At 33.8% G+C, this 10,497-nt stretch overlaps 2 protein-coding genes across 2 annotated transcripts; one reads left to right on the top strand and one right to left on the bottom strand.

The window, feature by feature from the left end:
• Positions 1–1,022: 1,022 nt before the first annotated feature.
• LOC109157251 (NAC domain-containing protein 83-like) lies at positions 1,023–4,287 on the top strand. The gene is made up of 3 exons (XM_019305158.1): positions 1,023–1,333; positions 1,876–2,201; positions 3,925–4,287. The coding sequence occupies exons 1-3, from the start codon at positions 1,135–1,137 to the stop codon at positions 4,261–4,263; spliced, it is 864 nt and encodes a 287-aa protein (XP_019160703.1). The 5' UTR covers positions 1,023–1,134; the 3' UTR covers positions 4,264–4,287.
• Positions 4,288–5,049: 762 nt separating this feature from the next.
• LOC109157337 (uncharacterized mitochondrial protein AtMg00810-like) lies at positions 5,050–6,213 on the bottom strand. Its single transcript, XM_019305236.1, has 2 exons — positions 5,970–6,213; positions 5,050–5,666 (listed from the first exon to the last, which is right to left on the bottom strand). The coding sequence occupies exons 1-2, from the start codon at positions 6,211–6,213 to the stop codon at positions 5,050–5,052; spliced, it is 861 nt and encodes a 286-aa protein (XP_019160781.1).
• Between the last annotated feature and the right edge of the window lie 4,284 nt (positions 6,214–10,497).

Raw genomic sequence — 10,497 nt, 5'->3', positions numbered from 1 at the left:
TGGGGAACCACAGGTCCGTTACGGGAGGGGCTATATGTGCACCATTTTGATAATTGAGGGGCAATATTTACACCACTCATAATTAAGGGGTGACATTGATAATTGACATATTATAGAGGGACATATTTTACAATTTTTCCATATATATATATATATAGTGAAAGGTTCCGGTGCGGTTGAATGCTTCCCGTGCGGTTGTGCGGATCGGATGATTAATGTGCGTGAGATTTGTACTCAATGTGCGCGAGTGTTGTGCTTAATGTGCCTGAGATTTGTACTTAATGTGCGTGAATGTGTAAAATGCAGCAGAAAATTTGGATGTCAGCTTTTCTCCATCCCCAGTAGCCATTGCCCCCTCCCTGATGATGATGATGATGCGGAGGCAGCTATGGTTGTTAAGAATTATGATAATAATACAACAGAAATCCACACTTAGTTGGTGTGCAAATTTTGCTGTGCGTGCGTCATCTATATAAACATTCAACTGCACTGAAGGTAGCTGATAATCGAGAATCCATGGCCAAGAAGAAGTAACAAGAAGCTTGGGCGTAAATGTGCGTGAGTTTTCTGTTCTGCTTCATTCTGAGCTCGTAATTCTGAACTACTCACGCACATTAAGCACAAATTTCACACATATTAAGCACAATACTCAGGCACATTAAGTACAAAACTCACACATATTAACATTGCGCACATTAAGTACAAATCTCAGGCGCATTGAGTACAAATCTCACTCACATTAAGTATAAACCTCATGCACATTAATCCACCGCACAACCGCTAAAGAAGCCACAAATGCACCTGATGTCTTCCCTATATATATATATATATATATATATATATATATATATATATATATATATATATATATATATATATATATAATGAGAGTATTATTGTGTTGTTGTAAAAACTTAAATCTTAAGTAATCCATACTAAATGTCCCCAGCTCCAGCTGTATCAGAAAGATTAGATCCTTTTATTGACAGAAGTCATATCAATGATCCATTGGGACCCAAACCACCATCTCCAATTCTCCGTCACCTTCATTTGCTGCTATAAAAGCCTCTCTCAACTCCATACCATTTCCTCCGAGCTTCAGCTAAACGCCCACATTCTCTAGACGTACGAAAGATGGATGGCCGTCTCCGATTACACTTCGTGAGGGACGATGGGAAAGTGGTGAAGCTGCCGCCCGGATTCCGATTTCAGCCGACGGAGCAAGAGATCGTGTTTCAGTATTTGCAACGTAAAACCTTCTCCTTGTCGTTGCCGGCTTCTGTCATTTCCGAATTGCCCAACATTTGTAGATACGACCCCTGGAATCTGCCAGGTTCGTTTCCTTGAGAATTGTTTTCTGCAGTGTAAACCCCAATACATGACTAATATAGACCCGTTTGGTAAAATAGTTAGCTTATCAGTCAATTTTGACTTATTTGATTTGGTTAAAAAAATAATATAAGTGTTTGAGTAATCAGTTTTTTGTAACTCTAAAGTGGTAAAATTAAATAAAAACTTCTCAAAATAACTTTTGAAAAAAAAAAATTATACCAAACAGGTTTCAGCTAACAGCTAATTTACCAAACACCTCTCTACAGCTCCTCTAACCCAATCAGCTAACAGCCATTTACCAAACATGGCCCTATTTTGTTGGGCAGAGGTCTCTAAAAGGTCAAACCCAGCACTGTAGGGGAATTATTGAGTTGAGGCTAGTGAATGGTCAATTGGGCGGAGGCTTGAAGGGCCGAACCCAACACCCTATTTCTCGAGAATGTAACCGTATAAAAAAATAAAGTTACATCGAGTTATACCTTTTAACGTAGTTTTAAGCGCTTGATCCTAACATATTTTGATTAATGTGAAATTAAATTGCAGGAGATATGGAACAAGAAGACAGGTATTTCTTCAGCAGCAAGGAAGCTACAAAGTACCCAAATGGGGACCAGACTAGCAGAGTGAGTTCCAATGGATATTGGAAGCCAAGTAGTAGTGAAGAGAAGCATATTACATGTCCTGGTAAGAGTAGTTCAATCCCAATGATTATGGGGATGAAGAAGACATTGGTGTTCTACTATGGAAAGCCTCCACATGGCTCCAAAACCAATTGGATTATGCACGAGTATCGCCTCGTTGCCATTTCCCCCGCCGGAAACCCACCGCTTCCGCCCTACTTCCTCCACGCCAAGAAAGATTATTCCCAGGTATGAGAGTATCCATCCGAGATATTGCAGTACCAAATACGTAGTAAAAATATTGAGATTACTATTAATAGAAAAGAGTTGGATTTAATTCCATATAGAACTCTCTGAGTATAGTAGTTTTGCCACTTTAGTCCTAAATTTTCAAATTGACCATCATGATATTCGACTTTCAAATTGTTATCATCCGTAGTTAACCACTCATGGTCTTTCAACTTTCAAAATTTAATAAGCCACAGTCCTCCTTGAAGAACCATGAGTGGTTAAAATTTGATAATTGAAGGACAATGAATGATTAACTTAGACTATAGATGATAACAATTTGAAAGTTGAAAGAATACGAATGTGAATTTGAAAGACTATACACTTTTAAATTTACTATACTCGTAGGACTCTAGATAGTATTAACTCAAAAGAGTTGTGATAGTGAAAAGAAATATTATTATTTTATTTTTTTTAAAAAAAGTCATCGTTAATATTTATTTATTTATTATTATTATTATTATTATTATTATTATTATTATTATTATTATTATTATTTAAGATTGTATTTTTTTTAATAATTATAATTATTTCTTGAAAGTATGATATATATCATACTATATAACATTTATTGTTAAAAAATAAATCTTAAAATTAAAATATTAAAAGAAATGTTTTTAATTTCGAAATTATATTTTGGTCAACGAGGGTGGTTGTAGACTACCCACCTTTAAGAAACTTAAAAGGGTGGTTTTAGTAGACTACTCACAAGCTAAGTCACAAGTTAGGCAAATTTTTCTATAGATATGTTTCACAACTATATGGATTATGAATACAAGTTACATTTTTAATATATTACAAGTATATAATTTATATATTGAATGTACATTATTTGATATTATACAGAATAATATACTTTTAGTATTTAAATACTATACCTTCAAATAATGCATTTTGAAAAAATATCATACTTTTTGTATATTAAAAATATAATTTTTTATTTATGGTCCATACAACTGTGTAGGGTATGGTCCATACAATAATGATTACACAAGTTATTGCTTGTATTAATTAGCATAATCAATCTTTCTAGAGGGCAGCTTTATTTTAACTTACCAGTTAAAATTTATATCTCATCCCTTAAGAGAGGTCGAAAGTTTAAATCCCCTCTCGTATGAAAAAATTAATATAGCCAGTAATTTTCCACTTAATTGGATTAGCTCGGTATGAATGAGAATTAGTATGAGTATGATACGTGCTTAAATGTGCTTTCTATATACAATTAAGGCCTATTCAGAACATTTCGTGGTCTAACAAAAGAATTAGTTGAAATTTATATACAAATAATAATAATAACACTCCAAAATAAAAGAATAAATACCTTTTTCTAAAACCTTTTATACATAGGGACACCTCACCTAAGATTCCTCCTGATTAGGATTTTTCCTGAATAAATTTAAGTGATTAAAAATGTAGGAGTAAAAAAGACAACTCTTTTTTATTCCTAAGTTACTGAATTGAGTGATTCCACCCATATTTAAAAGAAACTTACTTATTAATCAAATATAAATCATATATTACCAATCAAATATAAATCATATATTAATTAAATAATTTTGGTGAAAATTTTTGAACAGCTTGATCCTTTCGCCTTTGGCCTTGTTAGGGTACGGTTTAACTAGTGCGAAGTTGACAATCTGATCTTCATCAACGTCATCATATCCATGTTTGTTTTTGTGTATAGGGTTCCTTAATGCAGCAGATTGGAAATCTGGTAATATGCCATGTATTTCAAAAGAAAAGAGTCAACGGCAAAGCAGGAGAGGAAAGTGCAGAAGTTTGTGGGGATAACATTAACATTAGTATTAATGAGGGTGAGAATATTGTTGATAATGCAGAGCAGCAGCTATTTGAGCGCTACAACTTGATGATGAGAGATGGGTTGAGTAGTAGTAGCTGTAGTGATGACGGAGATTCTTGTGTTTCTTCATGTTCATCAAGTAGGGTTCTTAATGATGAGGTTTCTTCAAGTCATTCTTGTGGAACATGGTATGGTAACCATCAAGATGCAAATTACATATAGCCAATTGATTTGATTGATCTTGCACACTCTACCTCTTGCTTGAATATATATCCACGAGTTCTACTACATGTACTTCGATCCCTTTTTACTCCATCACTTTTACTCCTTTATGTGGCAATTAGTGATTACTTATCTTCATCATGTGGTCCCAATGAAAATGTCAACATCAAAATTTGGTGGGAGGGAGTAAAAGTTGAGAGCAGGATGAATATTTTCCTATATCCACTCATCGATCAATAGAAGGAAACATTTACCCTTCCTATCTATCTCACTTTCTATTTTAAATTAATACAAATATAAAATGACAAACCTTGTAACTAATGTTAGAAGGAAATGTAATATAGTCAGTAGCATTCAAAAAAAAAAAAAAAGTTTGAAGGAAATTGTTAATTTTAGGTGGGATGATGAGAAGTTAAGAACTGAATGAATTGTATTGAATAAACTAGCTAGTTTTAAAGATACAAGATACTAGAATATATATATATATATATATATATATATATATATATATATATATATATATATATATATATAGTGAGGGAATCACAGGGAGACTAGGATAGGGAGTCATAATGTAACTCAAATACATAGAATCCTACCTAATACTCCCCCTCAAGCACTGGGTAAGCTAGTTATCTGTAGCTTGTCTCTGAGAAAAGAAAATCTAGGGCTAGGTAAAGCTTTAATAAAGATGCCAGTAAGTTGATCTTTGGTTGAAATAAAGTTAACTTGAATATCTCCAGAAAGAACTCTATCTCTAACAAAGTGATAATCAATCTCTATGTGCTAGGTGCGAGTATGAAAGATAGGATTTGCACACATACATGCAGCACCAAGATTGTCACACCATAACTTAGGAACATGAATACCTGCCACATTGATCTCACGTAACAGCGAAAGAATGCATATTACTTCAGCACAAACATCTGCTAGAGTTTTATATTCTACCTCAGTAGAAGATCTAGCAACAGTTCTCTGTTTCTTACATACCCAAGACACAAGATTAGATTCGAGAAACACAGCATAACTACTAGTAGATTTACGGTCTTTAGGACAACCAACCCAATCAGAATCAGAAAAAGCATGAAGTTCTATTGACACTGAATTTCTTATACGCAAACCGAAATCAATTGTCCCTTTAACGTACCTTAATGCACGTTTTAGTTGCTCCCAATGTGATGCTGTAAGAGCATGCATGTGTTGACAAAATTGATTTACTGCAAAAGACAAGTCAGGTCTAGTAATCGTGAGGTACTGTTGCACCCCAGCTAGACTTCTGTATTGTGTATAATCATCATACAAATCTGCATTAAAAGGGACAGATTTTGAGACTGGAAAGGGAGTAGCTAGAGGCTTGCATTCTGCCATACCTGCTCGTTTCAGAATATCGTCATGTACCTTTTCTGAGAAAGCATAATTCCATCATCACATTTAATCGTTTCAATCCCAAGAAAGAGACCATGTTCACCCAGATCCCTTATCTTAAATGCAGTAGATAGTTTAGGCAGCAAATTGTTCACCAAACTTTGATCACTCCCCATCACAAGTATATCATCAACATAAACCAATAAATACATATGCAAAGTCTTACGAGAAATGAAATAGAGAGGCATCTATTTTTTATGCCTTAAACCCAACCGATAGTAAAAACGTGTGTAGGCGATTAAACCAAGCCCTAGGATCTTGTTTCAATCCATACAAAGAACGTTTTAGCAGGCAAACATGATTAGGGAATTGAGCATCAATATATCCAGCAGGTTGACGCATGTAAACAGTTTCAGTCAGATTTCCATTCAAGAAAGCATTATGAATATCAAGCTTCCTAATAACCCAACCAGAGGATATAGCCAAAGATAAAAGTAACATGGCTGTAGTGGGTTTCACCACTGGGCTGAATGTTTCAAAGAAATCCTGACCAGGCACCTGATTGAACCCTTTTGCTACTAACATTGCCTTATGTCTTTCAATTGAGCCATTAGCCTTTCATTTTGTGCGAAAGACCTACTTACACCCAATAACATTCATGTTTGACCTGGAAGGAACAAGGCACCAGGTTTGATTCTGTAGTAGAGCATTGAACTCTTGATCCATTGCGCCATGCCACTCATGATACTTAACTGCCTGCGTATAACATGTTGGGGAGGGATGGCAACGGGGCGGGGCGGGGGCGGGGAATGGGGTCCTTTATTTATGCCTACTTTAAAAAAAGATAATTTTTTTTAATAAAAAAATAAAGACTAATATTATCAAAAATTTATATAGTTAATCCTTAAACAATGTCCAAATTCAAAATACAAAGATTAATAAAATTAAAATATTCAAACTCTAAAATTCCTACAAATATCCAACTTACAATTTTCAAAGTTCCAACTTTCAATTTTCAAACATAAATAATAATCATAAAATGTTTAAACACTTCAAATTGTTTCAAACTCCTCCAAAGTCCAAAGTCTAGACATATTACTTATTACATAAGTACATTAGTACATAACAAAACAAAATAAACTTCAAATTACTAAAATAATAATAGTGTCGTAGTGGTCCTCAGTCCTCACTGCTCAACACTTCTTCAATAACCTGAAAAATAATAAGAATTTGAATAATATAATTATAATGATATATATATTTAGTTAAACTTTTAAACAGTATAATTTAATAAATACCTCTAAGAATTTGCTTCTAATTGATGAGGAAGGAGTAAATCTTCATTAATTTCATAATCCTCCACAGTGCTATCACTTATATTATTTTAGTATGGTAAAGACGTAAAGTAATGAATAATCAATTAAAAATAATTTGTTTAAATAAAATTTCTTACTTTCAAGCAACCAACTTTGAGAACACATTAATGCCTCCACAATATTTGGATGGAGTCTACTACGATGAGGTGACACCAATCTACCACTAGTACTGAAAGCGGATTCTGAAGCAACGGTATAAACTGGAATAGCTAATAGATCCTTGGCAACCTTACTCAAAGTTGGATATTTCTTCCCTTCAACTTGCCACCATGATAAAACATCCAAATCATCATCAAATGGTGACCTCTTAGTCTCTAAATACAAATCCAACTCCGATGTCTCACTCGCACCTGTGTGAGAAACCTCCATAAAGTTTTTCAACTTATCCCTAACTGGGTCACCTTGAGTCATGGTCTCATCCGCTTGGACGCGTTTACTTGCAGGTGTTGATGTTGAAAAACACTCATATTCACGGCACAAATCATATAAATATGTCTTAACCCTCTCAATTTTCGATGCAACTTTATCTCCATAAAATGTTTGAAAGAAGAATTGAACAACTCCTAACTTATATCTTGGATCAAGAACATTAGCTACAGCTAGAATTCCATGCACCTCTTCCCAGTATTTATCAAACTTTGCACTCATTCTCTTAGCCATATTTGTTATCACCAAATCAGTTGACTCAACCCAATTGCTCAAATTAACCTTAATCTCAGACATCAATATGAAAAAAAACATTGGAAGTTGGATATTTTCTACCAGAAAATGCATTTGATGCTTTATAAAACACTTTCAGTTTATCACAAATGTTCTCAGCTAACTCCCAATCTTGTTCCGATGGTGCACAAAGAAATGAAGACTCTTGTTGTCCCAAATGGTAAAAAACATCTTTGTATTGCAATGCAACAGAAAGCATCAAATAAGTAGAATTCCATCGAGTCTTACAATCGCTAACTAACTGTTTTGAGTTTTCTATACCTAAATGTGTTGCACTTTCTTTAAAGAGTTTTTGTCTTTTTGGTGAAGATAACCAAAAAGTAACACTATCTCCAACTCTTTCCAATCCATCCTCCATAACTTTTAACCCATCTTGCACTATCAAATTCAAGATATGAGCACAACAACGCACATGAAAAAATTTCCCACCAAATATAAGATGTTTACGGTTAAGCTAAAACATGCCTAATTAAAGCATCATTAGTTGAACAATTATCAACGGTTATTGCAGACAACTTTCTCTCAAGATTCCAATCCAAAATACATTTCAACATTTCTTGTGAAAGAGTCAATGATGTATGTGGAGGCTCGACAAAAATAAACCTAACATAAACACACAATAAATCTAACATAAATACACAATAAATACTTTCACAAATTGCACAATAAGTAATCAACTTGTATACAAAAATTGCAAGATAAATAATTTCATAAAGTGCACATGCCTCAAAACCACATTATGTAGACTCCAATTGTAATCGACAAAATGTGTTGTAATAGCCATGTATCCCTTCTTCTGATAATCTGCAGTCCACATATTTGTAGTCAATGCAACCCTACTAGAGCTTCTATTCATAGACTCAATAAGTGTGGTCTTTTGAGCCTCATAAATCTTTATAATATCCGCTCTAATTGTGTTCCAACTAGGCAGCTTCATCAAAGGTTGAGCAAAACCCATGAACTCCCTAAAACCGGAATGCTCAATCATATTAAGTGAATACTCATGCTTAACAATCATACGAGCAAGTGCCTATCTAGTGGCTATGGGATCAAATGTGTAACTGTTTACATTCAATTTCCCATCCTTGTCTTTATTTAAGGTCAGTGTTTGTTGCCTAAGGTGTTGGTGAGGCCTCATTCTACAAATCTTGATATGATCATGCAAATGTTTTGTACCATTTTTACTCTCTCCCCCAAGTAGCTTCTTACAATAATTACATTCTGCCTTGAATATGCCATCAACTTTAATCTTTGTAAAATGATCCCAAACAATCGACCTTAATCTTTTCTCACCAACTTTAGGCTCACCTTCAACGGTTAAAACAAACAAAATAAATAAATAAATAAACAAGTGCAAAATCAAAATAATAACATAAACAAAAAGTAAATTTAATAACTACAAAAATATACAAGCACACCTTCAACAGTTTGGGTAGTTGTTCGAGTTTCTTGAATTTCTACTTCTTCATTCCTAGCACTAGGACTAGGTGAATCCACGGGAGATGAATTAGGGTACTCTACCGGTGAACTCATAGGCGTTGGAGTAAATGAGTCACAGGCGCCTATGTAAGAATCATCACCTTCCATTCTAATAAGTAATAATATATGAACAATAGAAGAAAGAAATTAATTAAACTAATGAAAAGATTAAACTAAAGAATAAACTAATTAAAAGATTAAATTAATTAAACTACACTTTTTTATTTGAAAGTTACTGGCTCTATTACATTGTAGTATCTGTTCATATACTTTCTCAACCTACTAAAACACAAAGAACCAATAACGCCTCCACTGAGGCTCGAACACATAATCTTCCAAATGGAAGTCCAACCCGGATACCATTAGACCACATAGTCCTGGTAATTAATTAAACTACACTAATTAAACTGTTTCTGAAATATGAATAAACATTATCAAACCAATAAAGTTGCTTAAGGAGTATGACTTAAGGACTCTAAATCTTACTCCAACACTCTAATTAAATTTTATTCACACAAAAACACTTAGACTACCTAAAAAATTAAACACTCCATTTCCAACCGTATTTAGATTTCTCCATCTTGCAAACTGCCTCACTTTTCTGCTGCTCTGCTTTTTCTTATGGCTTTAATTGTAGTTCTGTTAAAAGTTAATATATAATCAATTTTTTTAGACTAGTGATATTGTTAGATTTCTTGTTATTAATCTTTTTCTGATGCTGTTTACTAATTAATATGACTACGTGAGAAATCAAAATTATCTGAAGGTGATCATTCCATAGAAGTCGACTTGTAAGTGGTGTTTTCAACCAATTTAAAACTTGAACATTAGATAAGGGTTTTAATATTCTCAGTTTAACACTTAATTTCTTTCATAAAGTTCTTATCATTGTGCAGTGGTTAGTATATATGCAATGACCTGCAGAGGGTGTACACCAATTCCATGCTGATGTCTTCTTTGTTCATCAAGGAAACAATGCAAAGAATTAAAGAACTTCCGTATATAGTACCCCAAATTATATTAAACCTTTACTATGTATATAATTTCTACGAAGTAAATTAATTTAGTCAGCATACAAATTAAATATCAAATAAGCTATAAACTTTAAAATAAGCTCTACCAAACAAAGCCAATAATGAGGGATTTTAGTTTCATGAATAAGAAAAACATCAAATCGTGCGGAATCTGACCTTCTACAAAATCGTCCGGCAAGGCGGCGATGAGGCGAGGAGGCGTCCCGAGCGACTGTATATAGGGATGCGAATGGCGAATGGCGATTGCGAATGGCGATTGT

This window comes from Ipomoea nil, unplaced genomic scaffold (genome assembly GCF_001879475.1).
Source record: "Ipomoea nil cultivar Tokyo-kokei standard unplaced genomic scaffold, Asagao_1.1 scaffold2779, whole genome shotgun sequence".
Lineage (NCBI taxonomy): Eukaryota > Viridiplantae > Streptophyta > Magnoliopsida > Solanales > Convolvulaceae > Ipomoea > Ipomoea nil.
The sequence above is the reverse complement of the archived record's forward strand: the minus strand, read 5'-3'. Positions and strand labels throughout refer to the sequence as shown.